This window comes from Protopterus annectens, chromosome 5.part1, assembly GCF_019279795.1.
Source record: "Protopterus annectens isolate FY-2018-M chromosome 5.part1, PAN1.0, whole genome shotgun sequence".
NCBI classification, from domain to species: domain Eukaryota; kingdom Metazoa; phylum Chordata; order Ceratodontiformes; family Protopteridae; genus Protopterus; species Protopterus annectens.
This window is the reverse complement of record NC_056736.1, coordinates 391,790,035-391,809,030: the sequence shown is the minus strand read 5'-3', so window position 1 is coordinate 391,809,030 and position 18,996 is coordinate 391,790,035. Positions and strand designations below refer to the sequence as shown.

General features: G+C 42.6%; 1 protein-coding gene across 2 annotated transcripts in view; it reads left to right on the top strand.

Moving 5' to 3' along the window:
* The window catches only part of RBBP7 (RB binding protein 7, chromatin remodeling factor), a 917,024-nt gene that overhangs the window by 58,068 nt on the left and 839,960 nt on the right, over positions 1 to 18,996 (top strand). For both annotated transcript variants that reach the window (XM_044073050.1, XM_044073051.1), the window contains exon 2: positions 1,597 to 1,741. In XM_044073050.1, coding sequence (XP_043928985.1) covers positions 1,597 to 1,741 — 145 coding nt within the window. The remainder of the gene's footprint in view (positions 1 to 1,596; positions 1,742 to 18,996) is intronic.

The following is an 18,996-nucleotide window of genomic DNA, read 5'->3' as shown; positions in this document are numbered from 1 at the left end:
TCTGTCTTCTAGCCAGATAGTGCTCACTGGTATATTGTAAAAGTGGCTAGGCTTCTCTGTGGCTTCCTGAACTGTGTGCAAAGTACTTTATAAGCCTCCTACATTGGCTCTCTTTTGCTCCCTGTCCCAGTCAAAATGCCACGTCTGACAGGGTGACTCCTCTTAATTATGAAAGTCAGAAGAATGGGTTGGTGTATATAATAAAAAAATAAATAATACAATGATTGATTAATATTTAATAATATTAATATGCCAGCAGTGTGAATCCTGTACATATGTCAGCTTGTGCATGCATTTTCTGCCTTAGGTTTAGGCATGCACTTGTAAAAAGTCCACATAAATCTAACTTTGAAAACCATAGGTGAGTATACCCTTTAAAAATGCACAAGAACACAATGCTTTTCTATGAAGAAATGAGTTGGTGTTTGCAATCCCATATCTCAAGCTAGTTGTCATAGATGGGTATGTAGTTTTGATGCAAATAGGCTAGATATAGTGGTTTTTGCTTCATGTGGTACCAGTTCTAGACAAATTAGGTGGAATTGGACCACAAAAGGGGATGGACCACATTTTCTCTGCCTGTAATTGGTCTGTTGACATGACACTGACTATAAAGCTAGAACCACCTCAGACTAATGAACTGAGGTGGAAAGTACATATTTATGAATAAAGGTACCCGATATTAGAAGTTAATTACTTTTGATACTGAATAAGTACATGTAATTTTGGATGGTCTCATTGCTCATCTTTACTCCGCTTCTCAAAGGTATATTTAATAGTTACGTGCATCCAGTTTTACAATTTATAAAAATAGCAATTCATAAATATGACCTGGTATGCCATCTTAATATAAACAGCGTTGCTTTACCACTCCATTACTAAATTTGTTTGTGCAAGAAGTGTCTCTTTAAAGCAGTGGAGATGAGATGTTAGACTTGCCCCAGTTTACATTGACTTATCGACAGTCATTCCACCATTTGGAAAAGGGAGCCTCTTCATACACAGCTTCAGACAGCCCCTTGCAGAGCTGGCAGTCATATCTTCCTACCTGCTGTCAGTCTGTTGGGTAAGCATGTATTTCAGTCTCAGTCTTTTAATAACTGAGATCAGTTAAGTGCAATGCATCATTAACAGAAATTTTATGTTACTCAAGACCCATCATTTATAGAAATCACCCTGTAAACTTCAAAGCACCATGTAAAATAGCTTATTTCTGACCACAGCAATATATGACTTAAGGTTCAAAAAATTGTTGATGAATTAGACAGCAATGATGCTGTTTTAGTAGAAAATTCCTTAGCAGCATGATGGATTTCAATACTGTCACTGTTGCAGTTGCCTGAACAATTTGGTCATATGGCCAGGATATGACCCAATGGCCAGTGATCACCTTTAGTGCACCTTCCTCGTGCCCACGTAGAAAGCAGTTTGGGAACAAAAAAAGTATGCTTCCTCTGCTAGGAACAACTTTTTTTAATGTACTGTTATGCCTTGGCACTCTCACTGTGAATGTGCGAGAGAGAACTTTGTATAGAGCTTTTTGTGAAGTCCTAAATGTGTCTGAAATTTTATTTACAAATGTTTTCTTTTCACCAGTGTATGATGACGCAGTTGAAGAGCGTGTAATTAATGAAGAGTACAAAATCTGGAAAAAGAACACACCATTTCTATATGATTTGGTTATGACACATGCACTTGAGTGGCCCAGCCTCACTGTCCAATGGCTTCCTGATGTTACTAGGTGAGTGGTTAGCACATTCTAATTGAATAACCTTTTTAATATGTAGACTAAGATGGTTCTTGAATCATGTAAGGTTTGTAGCACACTTCAACATTTAGTTGGCATCTCCCCTGGCTAATCTTAATATACCCCTACACTTCGTATGGAAATGCACACTGTGGGAGAGTGCAGTTTCTCAGCAGGTGAAGACCGCATCTGATGTCCTTTTCATGTCTCAACAAATGCATTTGGATCTAACTTGGCGGCTTTTTCCAGCATGTGGAACACTAACTCTTTACCTCCTGCCTTACCCATAATGCAGTAGTCCCCTAGCATGCCTCGGATCTCATTTGACACCTTTTTGTACAGACATGGTCATTGTTAGCTCTGTAGTAATAGCAACTTTTTGTATAGGATCATAGGACGTTACTAGGGTAATGGCCCTGGGGCCTTTAATAGCCTACCCAAGAGTTTATCCCCAAAAAGAAACCTCGGTCCGCACTTGTCGCCCCTGTCAGTGAAGGGCGCAGGTGGAATCCCTTGGACGAATTTGTGTTTCCAATCCTCTCATCAATGTTGCACTTGAAGATGGTCAGCGAGTTGCTCCATTTGACGTGTATGGGAAGTTTATTCCAGAGACTGGCAGCCTCTGGGAGACCAGCCTGTTTCTCCAGCAGGCTTTGATAATGTCACATATTAGGTTCATGCCTTGAGCAGGTAGTGCTTGAGGAGTTAGACTTAAGAATATGGAGCATCTCTAGTAGGGCAGGGTCTGAGATTGCCTTGTAGGTGAGACACCGATCACCCCTGAGCAATCTGTACGATTGAATAGAGTGAATAGTGATTTGAGCCTGTCTGCACAGGACAGGTGGATTTTCTTGGTGAGGTATTTCAGTGGCCTTTCCAGTTGGTGCAGATGTTTGGAGAGGTACATCCTAAACTGGGCGTTGTATACTGAATTATTGGTGTAAAGAGGGAGGGGTATGGAGAGGTAATAACCTCTCTTTCTGGATGCAATCCCTTTACTTGTGCGATGAACCATGTAAAATGCTTTTCTGACCAATGCTGCTACATGATGGTGGAATGTGAGGTTATCGACCCGAGTGCCCAGGTCTCTCACCACAGGTTGCGTGCTTAGGGGGTTGCTGTTGTGGTAATCAGTACGTGGTGTGTTTTTGCCCTATGGTAGGATTCATATTTTTTTGCATTTAGCTTGAGGCCATGACTTTGGCAGTAGTCATTAGTTGCTCTGAGACCCTCTTGCATTATGTTAAACAACATTTGGGGAATCTGACAACACCCAACTTAGTCTTCGGCAAACTTGGTCAGCCACAGGCCTTTTGTTTTTGGCATCTGTTTCTCGAAGGTACAGACAAACGTTGGGGGGGATCCCAGGGCAGATCCTGGGGAACTACACTAGTGACAGGTCTGATATCGGGAGGTGAAGGTACTTATTTTGACTTGGAGGGTCCTGTCTGTGAGCCAGTTGGCCACCCACCTGATGAGATGGTGATTTCCGCCAAATTTTGTTAGCTTTTTCATGATGCCGGAGTGGGGAAATGTCAAAGGCTTTGGCCAAGTCAAGGTAAGCTGTATGTACTGACTTTCCCCTCATCCAGGGCCTTGGTGACTGTCTCAAAGAAGTCAACCAGGTTCAACAGGCAAGATCTGCCCTTGACGAATCTGAACTGGGTGGGGGTCAAGTGCTTGGAGATTGCCTGTGTCCTTGTTTATGAGATCCATAATGCACTCCATGGCTTTACAGACCAGTCAAGCTAATGGGGGTGATAGTTTCCAGGGTCAGTAGTGGCACTACCTTTGTGCAAGGGGATGACAGTGGCAATTCTCTACTCTGCTGGCATGAAGACAGTACAACCATCAAAAACTTAAAAGCTTAACTTTTGTACTTTATAGTTTCATAGTTTAGTTTCATAGTTTAGTACTAGGCTATCTGCCATGGGGCATTTGTAAGCCTAGCCATAGTGATGTGGCTTTCGCCACCCCATAAAATGGTACAAAATGCACAGAATAGATTTAGAATACTGTGCCTCTGTCTAGTAGTGACACAGTGAAGGTCCCCTTATATAATAGAATTAGTTTACTGTGCCCCTGTCTAGTAGTGACACAGATGTGACCCCTGGGGTAAACTTACGATCTCCCATCCACCCATCAAGATTTCTCTTGAAGAGAGTCCGTGAGGGGCTCTGCCTAACATGAACTGGGATCCTGTTCCAGAGCATGGGAAGCCTCTGGTTATGAATCTATCCCTCCAGCATGTCCTATTCATACTTGTACCGAGGTTTGAGTCTTTAGCTCTCGTGGGTGTGATGGATTTGGATTTGGATTTTTTGAGGTGGAGCATGTCCATCAGTTCCTGATTGCCTGACGTACAAGGCCATGTCCAGAGATCACCTCTGAGCAGGCGGTATGCTACTGAGTAGAGCTGGAGTTTCTTTAGTCTGGCAGAATAAGACATATGTTGGAGACCCTTGATCCTCTTGGTGAGGTACTCTTGTGGTCTCTCCAGCTGTTGCAAATGCCGGGTGAGGTACATACCAAATGGGGCACTGTACTCCACCATGGGTCCGATAAGGGAGGTGTACAGGGGTACAATGACATCCCTGGATCTGGATGTGAATCCCTTCATGATGAGGTGTGCAAGGTAGAATGTTTTTTCTAACCACTTTGGCAACGTGGGTGTCAAATGAGAGGTAGCTGTTGACTTGGGTCCCTAGGTCTCTGATTACTTTTTCCGTACTCAGTGGGTTGCTGTCTGATAATTTGTGGGTACTTTTGTTTTTCCCAAAGGGGATGACTATACATTTTTTGGCATGTAGTTTAAGGCCATGACTCCGGCACCAGTTGTCTGTTTCTGTGAGGCTTTTTTGTAGGATGTATGTGTCCGCTGGTGTATCGACTATGGCACCTAGTTTGCAGTCATCTGTGAACTTAGTCAGCCACAACCCTCCCATGTTTGCTTTAAAATCTGAGAAGTAAATGCCGAACAAGAGGGTCCCAGGACAGATCCCTGTGGGACACCACTTGTGACTGGCTTTGAGTCTGACATTGCTCCAGCGATTTTAACTTTATGGTTTCTGTCCTTTAGCCAGTTTGCAACCCATCTAGTGACATAAGGGTTTACATTTAAGCTGTTGAGCTCATCTATGGTGCCAGAGTGGGGTATTGTGTCGAAGGCGTTAGCAAAGTCAGGTAGGCTGTATGGACTGCTTTGCTCTAATCAATGGCTCTAGTGACTGTTTCGAAAGTCAACCAGGTTCAAAAGGCAGGATCTGCCCTTTACAAAGCCGAACTGGGTGGGGTCAAGTGTCTGTAGGTCCCCAATGTCTGAGTTCCATAATGATTCTTTCCATAGCTTTGCAGACCAGGCTGGTTAAGCTTATGGGGCGATAGTTCCCAGGGTCTGTAGAGGTATCCCCTTTGTGGAGTGGGACCACTGTTGCTGTACGCCAGTGTTCAGGTACATATCCTGTAGTAAGGCTAAGGTTAAATAGCATTTTTGTGTGTGGGTTTAGCTCCTCTTGGAGTTCATGTAGTATGCAACCCGGGATACCGTCTGGTCCCATTGATGCTGCGTTTTAGCTTTGCTGAGGGCGGCTCTCAGCTGGACATCTGAGATGACTGGGAGATTACATTCAGCTGGGATAAGTATTTCTTCTTTTGGGGGTGAGGGAGGGGAGAAATTTGCACTGAACCTGTCAGTCAGAATGTTGGCAATATCTGTGGGTTCAGTGTATTTTTTGTTGCGAATTAACTGAGCATATCTGAGGGTTTCCGCCCAGGTTTCTAACATAGCTGAAGAAGGCTTTAGTGTTCTTGGCGATTTTTCTCAAAGTTGCCCTTGGATGTTTTTATGAGAGAACGTAGTTTACTGCTAGTGTTAATCGGAGATGTCTTCCCTTTATGGGATTTTGCTCTGTCCTGCAGTAGCTTCCTTCTTTTGTTATACAATTTGTTTATGGCCGAGGTCCACCAGACAGGATGCTTGCCTTTGGTGGAGAGGGACTTGGATTTATTTGGGATTGCATGATCCATGCATTCTTGGAGATGTCCATAGAAAGCATTTGTGAAGGATTCAGCATTGTGGGATGTGGTATCCACTGGCCCAGTGGGCTTAAAGGATACCATTTCAGTGAAGTCTGCTTTTGAGAAGTTTTTCACTGTGGTCTTTTGTGCTGGGGGTGGAGGTGGGATATGTATATCCAGGGTGATTAGTTTGTGGTCAGATCTCATTAGTGAGGGGTATACCTCCAGTGTGGAGCATTTTGTCCCCATGTTTGTGATTATGTATGTATGTATGTATATATATATATATATATATATATATATATATATATATATATATATATATATATATATATATGTATGTATATATATATATATATGGATGTGTATATATATATATATATATATATATATATATATATATATATATATATATATATATATATATATATATATATATATATATATATAGAGAGAGAGAGAGACTATATGTCTCCTCAGAACCAGGAAATGTTCAAAATGTAATCCAAACGTTCAACACAATATTCCAGTAAAATACAAAGCACTGGAGACTTCTTCAGGCTAATGGCTTACACATACACACAACCTATTTAAATACTAAAATAGCAGTCAATTAAACATAATTGGCAATTAATCATTAAAAGCCCAAATAGCAGTTCTTAAAACTAAACGTAATTCGACTCCAGCGCGACGTTGTGAAAGAGTACGTGGAGTCTCCCCCATAGTCCATTTCAGCTGAGGATAAACTGACATTCTCTGCTCGTATGGCCACTCAAGTTGGTTCAAATGCATCCTTGCGTTTACTATCTTATTCCACCGAGGGAGCCGCTAGGGTGGCCGGGTCTGGTATTGCCATGGAGCATCATGCTTGGCTCTGGCTTTGATTTTTTTGGAACCTTTCACGGAGTCCTTCGAATGCCCCTTTTGAAGGTTCATCCCTGTTAAGGAATACCATCTGAGATATGCTAGTCCAGAGCGAGAAGGATGGAAAAACGCTGTTTGCCTTTGGGATCCGCTTCTCAAACCCTCAAAGGTCCTTCTCCAGGAACCAGCGAGGGCAGAAGCTGTGGTTCCAGATGTCTAACCAGTCCCAGAACGCTCTGGATGACTCCTCCCCTAGAGGCAAAGGGGGACTGAAGAACTTCGGGTCACGGGGACCTTTTTCTGACCGACCCGCGCAGCAGCCCTGAGGGGTTGCCCGACTGCTTCTTTCTGGAGGCAGTCTGGGGGGTGTTCGAGGCACCTAGCTCAGTGGGAATCCATAACGTCGGATCGCTGGGTGCTTCGACTAATATCCAGTGGTTATTCTATTCCCTTTATAAACGGTCCCCTATCCACAAAGCGCCTTCCGGACGTACCACGTGCTTAAAGGGAGGCAGCAGCTTTGGCAATAGAAAAGCTGCTAGGCAAAAGAGCAATCCAGCCAGTGCCCCCAGACCAGTCTGGATCAGTTATCTATTCCAGTTTCTTTTTGGTGCCAAAAAAGACTGGGGACATGAGGCCAATCCTCTCCTTGGCAACAGACAGGTTCATCATGGATAGGTAGAAGTTCCGGATGGTCACATTACAGTTCATCATCCTGCCATACTTGCAGGAGGAAGACTGGATGTGCTCGGTAGACCTCAAGGATGCGTACTACCATATCCTGATGGGACAGGCGATCCAGGAGGTTCCTCTGCTTTCGGCTAGGAGCCAGTCACTACCAGTTCAGGGTCCTACCCTTCGGTCTCACCACAGCTCCCAGGGTGTTTACCAAGGTCATGGCAGTTGTAGCGGCCCTCCTGAGGCTTTAGGGCATTCAGGTCTTCCTGGATGACTGCTCCTCACCACCCCCCCACCAGGCATCAACTTGTGCTAGCCAGAAACTCCTCTTCAGTTGTCGAATCAGCTGGGCATTACAATAAACCAAGTCTTCTGTTCAACCTGATCAGATTCTGGACTTCATAGGGGCAAAAATAGCCTTTCTCCAGACTCCTGCACCTCCAGCAGAGTTGGTCCTGAGAGCCCATGTTGGCAGCTATAAATCTGGTTCCTTGTGCACGTCTGCATATTAGTGTTACAGTGGACGTTACAAGTTCAGTGGTTTCTACATCAGTTTCTAGACTTTCCGATTCCTCTATGCAAAGTGTGCAAAGCTTCTTATGTGGTAGCTTCAATCCCAGGAACTGTGAGAAGGACACCCCTTTGTTATGCCTCCGCCCCAAGCCACTGTGACCACGGATGCCTCCCGCTTAGGGTTGGGGGGGGCATTGCTTGGGCAGGATTGTCCAAGGCATGTGGACCCCAAGCAAGACCATTATGCTTATCAATGTTCTAGAGATGAAAGCAGTACTTTGTGTTGCAGGCCCTTCATGCCTCACTTTCTGGGAACTATTGCGATCCAATCGGACAATGTTAGTGGTCTGGTATATCCACTAACAGGGGGGGGAACTAGGTCCTAGCCACTTTGTCGAGAGGCCATGAGAGTGTGGCAATGGGCGATCTTCACCAACTGTTTTCTGATAGCAACGCACATCCCGGGTCGGTCCAACATTTTGCAGACAAATTGAGCAGGACTTTTGTCTTACAAGTGGTCTCTGAACCCTTGTGTAGCAGAACAGATCTTAAAGTGGCGTCAGCCTTGCTATCTCTGCATCGCCATCCAACGCGAAGTGCGGGGAGTTTTTCACACTGATTTCCCCCGAGGGGCTAAGTCCCCAGAGAAGCTCTTGTCCATGCTTTGCCACCTAGTCTGTGTATCCCCTGCTTCCTGTCATGACAAAATTCTTACAGAAAGCTCGTTGGTTGGGGAGCAGGGTTATTCTCATAGCCCCATTCTGGCCTCGTCAAGTTTGGTTCCCTTGCCTACGGTCTCATCTTCTAGCTCCGCCCTGGATATTGGATATCCTTCGTCATCCCTCTGGAATTCCTCCACCGAATCTGGACAGCCTCAAGCTCACGGCTTGGTTGTTCCAGTTCTATTAGTTGCCAGGACTCCCAGTATCTCTTCTCCAGTTAAATCCATTCTGGTAGCGGCACACAAGTCCTCTACCAGGAAATTGTACCGTCGTAAATTGAAACTTTTTTCCATTTGGGCTTCTAGAAATTTGGATCCTTTTACCGCTCCAGTTCCAGTGGTGTTAGACTGTCTCATATTTTCCAGCAAGGGGCCAGCTCTTCCAAAGTGAAAGTCCAGCTGGCGGCTATATCCCTTTTTCATGTAGGGGAAAATTCAGGTTCTCTAGCTGCTGCAAGAAGTAGCAAGACCTTTATCAAAGGTACATTTCTACTGAGACCCCCCTATCAAACACCCTTCCCTTTCATGGGATTTGACACTGGTTCTTCAGGCCTTAATTGCGCCTCCTTTTGAGCCCGCAGCATCAGTTGACTTGAAATTCTTGTCGTGGAAGACTGCCTTCCTGGTAGCTATCACTGCAGCCAGAAGAGTGTTGGAGCTTCAAGCCTTTTGTATGAAACCCCCATAACTAGTCCTTCTTAAGGATAGGGGGTGTCTCAGAACTAACCAGTCTTTTTTTCTTCCTAAAGTTGCTTCTGAGTCCAACATTAATCAGTTTATTAATTTGCCTGTATTTTTCCCTAATTTTCAAAATAAGGGGGAATACAAACTTCATTTGCTGGATGTTCACAGGCAGTTACGTTTTTACTTGCATAGGTCCAAACCTTTCAGTAAATCTGATCATCTTTTTGTTTCCTTTGCTAAACCCTTTTTAAGGAAACAGGTTTTGAAGGTGACTCTCGCTAAATGTATTTCTCTTTTCTTTATATGCATGTAAAATACAACTTGGATTACAAGAACCAGAAGGAGTTCATGCTCATTCTACTCATTCTATGGCTACTACTGTTGCATTCTGGTCTAGAGTTTCCCTGGATGACATTTGTTCAGTAGCTACTGGGTTTCCTCTTACACTTTTATGACTCTCAAGCTGGATATGGTGTCTAGAGGAAGGGCTTCTTTTGTCTCTGTAGTGCTCCGGTATATCCTTTCTTAAGGGCCTCCCAAGATTACGGGTAGCTCCGGACTCTGTCCCACAGGTTAATGATCAAATGAAGTAGACTAAAGAAGTTTATGTACTCACCATAACGTTCCATCTGAGTAGTTAGACTTCATTTGTCAGCAACGTTCCCTCCCTCCTTCCACCAGACCTTGGTGGTTTAATTCTACTTTGGGCTATGTCTTGACTCTGAGCCTGGTTTGTGTGCTCTGGTCAGGATTTTTTTATACCTTGGGTTGTTGTCACGCACTGGGTGGCAAACTCCAATCTGAGTATTGGAAGGAGGTTGGTGTAGTATGGTTAAGGGGGAGGAGCTTGGAGCTCGCATCTTTAGCTCGTTAAGCTGCCGGCTTGGATTCGTATCGATCAGAAACCCACAGGTTGCTGACAAAAGTCTATTCAGATGGAACATTATGGTGAGTTCATAACTTTTTTTTTTTTTTTTTTTTTTCCTGTTAGCCTGGGAATCCAGGGAAGTGTGAAGAATGATATAATGTAAATCGGGGAAGTGTGAAGAATGATGTAATGTAAATCTGGAGTGTGATTTTTAAAAACAGAATCTGAGATCATTAAGCATTTTTGTCTTGACCATCCATCTCATCAGCACTATTTTTTCTAGATCTATGTTTATCTTAGATTTGTGTTTTCTCTTACAAATAGCTAGAAACTAGAAAGATTACTGTCTTTCTGTGATGTCATAACTGTACTACTGAATTATTTTAAGTATTTCTCTTTGGATCTCTGAACTCTTTACCAGCTTTGTGTAGTAAAAAGTATTGACTTGTGTTTTGACTATTTGTTAAATATTTTTAAAACCCTTTCCAACTGTGGCTGTTTTTGTAGAGATAATGTAAGCTCTTTAGAGTACTTGCATGCTTTTGGTAAAATTGTACAAAAACGCTCCTAGCTTTAGTCCTGGGTATACTACCAATTGGATAATGTTGCAAGTAATAATTGGACACCCTTTTAAGGGCCTTTGAGTAACTGATGAATATTAGTGGGTGGTGGCAGCTGGTACTACCATATAGTCTGGGAAAAGGGGGCACAGCTAGACGACATGTGCCAGCCTTCCCCAAGAGTGTCTGTGTGGTTGTATAAACTCTTAATGTGTCAGCTACTTGGGCAGGGACATGAAGCACTGGTTGACAGAGGGCTCTGGAGGTTTTAGCTTGCCCACTAGGCTGAGATCTGGACCCTATAGCTAGCCAGTGGGGAGTGTTATTGGGGACCTGGAGAGCAAGGGAGCGACCAGCCTGGGGCTGATTGATCTGTGTGCGCTCTTAAGGGAAATTGCACTTTACTGTGTGTATTTATCCTTTCCTCCTATGAGACTCCCCTCACTGGTGTTAGTGGTGAGGATTGAGGCTCCTTTATTGCTGGGCCAGGGCATGGGTGTCTCACCCCTCAAATTCCAGATGTTCCAGTCAGAGGAAATTAGAAGGCTACCAAATAATCCAACCATATTTCTTGGAAATTAGAAAGCTGCTAAGAGTCATCCAAGAGAGGTTCCCCCCATCCCCCAAGACCAGAAAGAGTCTGGAACTTAAGATTATTTTTAATGCCAAAGAAAATAGGGGGCTAGAGACCAAGTTTGGAACTCTGCAGTCTGATCATTTCAGTGCAGCCTGATAATTTCAGTGCAGCAAGTTCTGGATGGTCACTGAACAGTCCATTCTGCCTTTTCACAGGGACGACTGGATATGCTCAGTATGCATTTTTTAAGATCTGTTGTATAAAAATGAACAGATCCAGAAAATTCCTGTTCTTCCACCTGGGAAGCTAGTTGCTACTAGTTCAGAGCTCTGCCCTTTGGTCTCACTAGGGCTGTCCAAGGTGTTCACCAAATGCATGACAGTAGTGTCAGCTCACTTGACACTGCAAGGTTTTCGGGTGGTTCCTTAATTAAATGAATGCCTAATAACTGCTTTGATCAGGTGTCCTCTCATCAAAGCATGAGGTTATGTACTCCAGTTATGGTTTGCCTGGGAATTGCTATCAATGAATGAAAATTACATTATCAGATAGTTACATACACACCATAACGTTCCATCTGTGTTGTCCATTTTGATTCTTCCTACAAACCCCTACTAGATTGACTTTTGGAAAGCTTAGAAGATGCTAAAGGGACCAGTGTTCCTTAATTTGAGCTCCAGCTACTGTTCTTTCATATCCTAGTTTAATTATTGTATAGTCTAAAAGGTCAGCAAACTAGATCTGGGGTATGGTGGAGGACTAGTGCATTATGGGTTAGGGAGGAGTTCAAGAGTTTGTGTTCACTAGCTGGGAAAGCCGCAGCATCTGATCCGAAACCATTTGTTGATTTTCATTCCTAAAAAAAAAAAAAAAAAAAATATACAACCCGGATGGAATGTTAGGGAGAGTACATAACTTTTTTTTTTTTTTTTGGCACACTGACCATTATCCTAAGATGTTCATCAAAATGCTACAAAGGCAGTGAAAATGGGTTGTTTTCAAAGGTATCCCAGTACTGGCTAGCTTTTCAAAAGCTAAGCTTCCCCCTCCTCTTGCTGTGACAGCTGATTTAACTGTATATATCCTGATAGGGCAGACTCCTGGGTCCCAGGTAGTAAGTGTTTAGTTGTCTTGTAGTATCCAAAGATGTAAAGTCCTCTGACTCTTCACAGAATCCAATGCTGATTTTTTTGTAGCTTACTTCTCTAATAGTCCCCATTTGGGGACTTCATGTAATTTTATTATTCTAATTTTGTTATTGTACTATTTTGCTTTTAGTGTTCACAGTAATCCCTGTGGGGAAAACTTCTTGTAGCAGCATTAATTTGGTTGTATCTTTGATCTACTTGTTTTTACTGCTTATGAGGAAACTTTCATTATTTCTCTCAGAAGTGCTGTCTGTCTCTGCATGCGCTGTTAGATACCAAGGGCTATCTTGTGCAGTCAGAACACAAATTAAATTAGTTTTTACTGCTGCTCTGCATTATTTTTATATTTTGACAGGAAAATATTGCTGAACTTTGATTTTATGGCGCTTAAACATTTGCTACATGTGTGGCTCTGTTCTATGGTGTTAACATCTTAGGATTTTACTGCAACTAAAAAGTTATTTAAAAATACTGTGGATTTCTTCGTATAAATTGGTAAACATTTGTTTTATGACAGTTCATTGTGGTTAGTGGGTAGAGCTAAGTTTTAAAATTAGTTTGGCACATTGGTTGCATTGTGTACTTGAAATTTCTGTTTGTTAAAAGAATTCTGAATCCTCCCCCATCACCTTGAATCCTCTCCACTACTAATCATTCATACCATCCTTGATGAGCCCTCCTCCTGCCCTGATATCTCCTCACTCGTCTCTACACACTGCCTAGAAACCTCGGGAGCTCTGACTAGCAACACTTGGACATATACAAACCTAAAAGATCAGTAGGCCAACATTTTTTATATAGCTACTCTCCTGCCTGTTCCTGGAACAGACTTCCCTTGCCCATCTGTAAAATACCTTGCGCACACGAATTCAAAACAAAAAGGAACACTTGACACCTGGGCATGTCTTTCTTAAAACCCTCCTCGAAATTCCTCCCTAAATCATCTGTAAATCCAACCCACTCTGATCTCTCTAACTTCAGCTTCTTTTACTGCCTTTCTGTCCTCCTCCCTTAAATTGCTCTAATTCTCCTTTCCTCCCACACTTTCGTCTTGTTCCTACTGCTCTCCCAAACTGTCTCCCCCCCCAATACTGCTGTCACTGAACTTTTGTATCCCCCCCTGTGAATTTTCTCTCAACTCTTTAATTGCATATTTGTCCCATTTTTTATTGTATAATAAAGTATCCTGTAAATAGCTTAACTGCTTTTAACACTTTCTGTACATTGCCAAGTAACAGCATTGTTTTTAAATTTTACTTGTTATCCTGGTGTATTCCACACTACGTTTTTCTCTAATGTACTCGTAAATAGTTTTGTAAACGTATGTACCCTTGTGGAGCTTTTCTCCCTGAGCCTCCACTGAAAAAGGGTTCTGGCTGATTCGGACGTGTGGTCAACAAATGCCAAACGAAATAATGGAAAAAAATTCAAACTGTTTGTTTTTGTGATAATGGGTAGTTTAGTACTTGTGTGTGGGGGCATACTCAAGAGTCTTTTTTAAGAGCTTGTGATAAACTGACAATACTGGGTAATGTGTTTTCCATCTGGAATTCTCTCTTGACTTGGATCCTAATTCTAGTAGCACCCAATCAAATCTGGTTGCATCCAAAAATAAAAATATGCCCTGTCCTTTGGTAGTGATTTGTCAGGATTGTCCAGTCTAACTCTTTGTTTGTAGCTTTGCTAGCCATTACAGAAGGGGGTTTGGACACCCCCCACCCCAAGGCTTTTCCAACATCTGGTGCAAAACCTTTTAGGTGCGGTAGTAGTCTGGAGTAAGAGACCCCATTGCCAGACTTAATAGTCTGTTCCCAGATTTTTAGTAGTGAAGGTCACTAGAAAAAGAAACATGAGCGTCGTGCATCATACAGCTGATAATAAATTATAGTTGTTTGTGGTTTTCTGCAGACACATGATTCTGGTGGTTGTATTAACGTACTTTGCTGTAGTACTAGTTTGGTTAGAGAGACTGCTCTGCTTTTTCCAGAGAATGAGGAATCTGAGAAATTCCTTCATGTAAACTTGAGCTGAAGTCCAAACAGGTGTTCACATTTCCTCACGATTGCTAGATTTTATTGATGTTTGCTACTCTAGCGAGGCAAGGTACATGACACATGACCTTAGAGGAAGAGATGGCCCAGTTCTTTGGCTACCCCCCCCCCCACCCTTACTGATCTTGGAAGATGTTTATAAAATCTGTCTGCATTACACCAATACGTCTTCTGTCAGTCTCTAAAAAGGCTCCGAGAAAGATGTAGGGTTTCTTTGTATGTGACAAGTCTCTCCTAATTTGACTGCTGACCCAGCTGCCTGCTCAAATATATACCTTTGTTTCTTAAGTAATTCAGTGTCCCCTAGTAAAGAGGGAAAATAGTTAGATCCTTCTCTGAAATTCATAACTTTCTATTGTACAATTCCTCCCCTAAAACGTGCACGCTGATTGGCCAGCCCAACCAGCGTGCCCGTTGTAAATCCCTCAATATACTAACGGAAAAAGGTCCGGTCGCCCGTACTTTTTCCGTTGGTATAAAACACTGTCTCGCTATGTTAAGAGTTTAACATAGCGACACAGGTTTAAAAGCAACTGAGATCTCCGTTGCTTTTTTTAAAGCTGTCTCGCTATGTTAAACTCCTTTTAACATAGCGACAGTGTGTCTCCGTTGCTTTTTTTTTTTTTTTTTTTTTTAAAGCTGTCTCGCTATATTAAATGGGTTTAACATAGCGAGACAGCTTTAAAATAAGCAACGGAGATATTCGTTCCTTATTTTAAAGCTGTCTCGCTATGTTAAACCCATTTAATATAGCGAACAGTGCTTTTGCCCACAGCTCTGATGTACTGCGAGGCATGCAGTACATCAGAACTGCCGCAGAATACCAGACAGCTGCGAAGGGCAGTAGAGATTATACAATGCCATTATTTAAGAAAAGTAATTATTTCTTTTCTTAAATAATGTCATATAATAGCAATAACACGCCTGGGTGTGGGTAATGTTGATTACCCACGGTTGGCTTTGTTTGGTCCCTTGGGACCAAACCACGCCAACCGTGGGTAAATCCAGCATTACCCACACCCAGGCGTGGGTTATTGCTATAGTAATTTAGTCTTTAAAATGTTAAATTATCAAGGCTATATCTGTGGAAATTTATTTTACAATATGCATAACAGTTTGGATGATTTTGCTGCATTTTTTTACCTAAAAAGCAGAAAGTTGTACATGAATTGAAGTGGTTTATAATTTGACTCGTGTTTCAAAACATGCTTTGAGAGGTGTGCTTGAATGGATAGATACAGTCTTGAAATATTACTGCTTCTGTTGCATTAAGACTGTATGCTTGGTTAGATTATCTGAACTTCTGTTATTTAAAAGCCAAAAATGTGAATACACATTGTTAAAGATTGTAAGTTATTTAGCATATTTCATGTACCCACGTTCTCCACAAACAAAGCATTTTCCTTTTAAGAAGCAGAATTAACAAAAGTCAGGGAATACAGAAGGCAATGACAAGATGATGATTCAACACTTAAACTAGGGTATCATTTCTTTAAAAAAAAATAAAAATCCCAAGGATGACTATGCAGTGTTAGAGCACCCTTGTCTCCTTCCTTGCCCCAAGGCTCTCTCCCAACCCTGCAGCCTGTCTGCAAGTGGTCTCTGACAAATGAGCGCTAAAAATTGAAGAAAACACTTGCCAGTGGATAGAAAATCCTCTCCTTTTCGGGGGAATTCCCCCACACCCACTAGATCAGACAGTTTTATCCAGTCCTCCACATGTAGAAGCAAAAGTCTTAGAACCAGTCCCTGCAATACTCAAAGGCAAAGGAATTGACTCCATCTTTTGGTACCAAACAATTAGGAGTACTCTTTGAGACCTGTCCTAGATTGCCCTTCCTAAACGCCTTTGTAAAAGTTCTGAAATTTAAAATGCCCCCCCCCCCTACAATCCAGTCTAGTGGTGTTTTCTCATTACTATTTTGTGGTGACTGTAGATCTCGGGGTCACTTGTATTCCTATTGCTCCCAGTCTCAAAGTTTTTGTAATTTGCTGTTTTACTTGCATTCAGTTTTCTGCATTACCCTTTGAGCTCTTTACTGCACCATATTTGTCTTAATTGTATGGCCCTAGCAGTTGCCTATGCACCACTACCCTTGGCAGCCACATTTTCCTTGTATAGACAACTTGCTGATTTGTGCCAGTTTTGTATTCAGATTCTTGGAGTCCTTGAATAAGATTGCATTCCTCTTTTCCCAACTGGGCTTCAAAAGTCCTTCCTCGGTCATCCCTTGGATTTCCAGTTACCAGTATTGGGGATTTGTGAAATGGAGCTGCAGTGGTGGGGGGATCACTGTTTCTAAATCCAGAACTCCCTTTCTCTTCAGTCCTCAGTCCAATCTGTCCAGATTAACTCTTCATATTTTTGCATTGGGGGGGGGGGGGGGGCAGTGTCTATGGGAGTTGAAGTAGAAGGCTTATGAGGACCCAAGACACATCAAAGCACATAAATTAAGAGATGCCAGTGATATATGCCTTAAAGTTTCTCACTTATTGGGTCTGGGTCACTTTCTAGTTGTCAGACCACACTATGATGTAGTGTATGAGGAAGCAAGGGGGTACAAGGTCATACCCTCTTTCCAGTTGGCAGTGATGGCCTGAAAGCTGGCTGTACAGCATTCTGACTCTTCAGGCCTCCTCCATTCTGTAAGAGCATGATGCAGTGGCAGATGGACTAAGCAGATCCTGGACAGATGGTCACAAGTGGAAACTTCCTGTGGAGGTCTTCCAGGACTTTGTTCCAGATACGGGGAACACTTCAAATAGATCTTTCTGCTTTCAAAATGATTACTGAAAATATCTGTTAGTCACCCTTGCAGCCATGCTTGGAAGACTGATGCTGTATCATTCCCATGGTCCTGAATGTTCCTGTAAGCATTTCCACCCTTTAGAAGTACTTTGGAAATCCATTTAAAAGATTCAGAGAATTACCAATGATCGTTGTAGTAACCCTCTTTCGGCCCAGGCAAAGTCAGTTCTCTCTTACAATTGGATTGGAGAAGGGCAATTGCCACAAGCTTTCTCACGGAGCATCAGGGGGCAAATGGTACTATCCAACTTGGCGTATTCTATTTTGATACCTTTTAGATATTTGTTCGTGAGGATGTGCAATAGGTATATAAAGGTGCAGGAGAATCTGCGACCGGAAAATCTTTTGTCTTAACAGGTGAAAGAGGTCTACTAGGTGGTGGCCACCAATAACAGACATCCCAAAAGGGTTTTTGACCTTTACTGGTTTTGAAATTGTGCAAGTTACTTGAGATGATTTGTCATATGATTCTGTCAAAGTTTAACTTGTAGCCATCTCCGCTTGTCTGCCTAAGGAGCCCCCTCTTGTTTCTCTATGCGGTCAGCTTATGAAAGGAGCATTGCACATGAGACCCCGCCCCAAAAAAAGCAAATTCCTCCTTCCCGCAACATCAGCTTTGTTCTTGGAAAAGGGCATTTCCTTCTTTTGAACTTGCCTCTCCGGCTGATTTATGCTCATTACTTGGAAGACTGTTGCTCGGAGATCTGCAAGGAAAGGCTCTGAGCTGCAAACTCTCATGGTCGGCCAACACTAACTGATTTTTCACAAGAACTGGGTTGTGTTACTCACTAATCCATCATTCATGCCTACAGTTTTTCAGAATTTACCTTTTAATCAGGCCATTAATGTCCCAGTGTTCTCTCCTGTCCTAAAAAAAAAAAAAAAAAAGGGAAACTTCTACATGCCTTTTAGATGCACACAGGTGGCTGAAGTACTACTTTGACAAAGCTGAACAGCTGTTTGTTGAGAGGGGACAACCTGTTTAAGCAAGATGGTTGTCGTCCTGCTAGTTTCTGGTTATTCCCATCATGGTAAATCGCTTCAGGCAAGATTAAGGCTAAGCCGACTAGGCCTTATCCTGTTCGATGGTATGTTAGAAAGTGCTATACTTTCTAGAAGAATTGTAGAGGCAACAGCCTAGTTCTGTGTTCATACAGTCACAAAGCACTGCAAACTGAATGTTTTCAAGGTCCAGATCAGGCTTGGCTAGTCCCGTTCTCCAGGGACTCCTAAATCTTTATCCTCCCAGATAGGGTAAGCTTTGAGAATCTTCCAAAAATGCCACTGAGGCAATGGGAGTGATGGACATTTAACAGTTGCATAGGCCCTACTTAACTGGAACAGTAGATGTTTAAATTCCTTGCTTCAGCGGCAGCACTTGCCTGCCATCCCTCTGACTGTTTATAGTTCGGATGCATTACAGTGTCTGATTTCTGTGGTGGTTTGGGAGTTTTTTTATATGGGATTGTGATTGGCTGTGAAGTTACTTTCTAGAGGATTCTGGTTTGTTTTTTTTTTCCTTTGTGGGGGGGATAAAAGCTTAACACTTGCTCCCTGTCATAGCTGAAGGCTTCCTTCTGGATTTGCTCAGCCAATCAGCTGTCAAGGAAGGGAGAAAGAGGGAAGTTTGAGCTTTTCAAAACTGGACAGTACTGGGATACCCTGCCCGATAAGCTAGTGAAGCAGTGAGAAATCGTAGCATTTACGGTTACAGGTAGGTAGGACTTGCACAGCTGTAATTTTTGTATGGTATATAAAT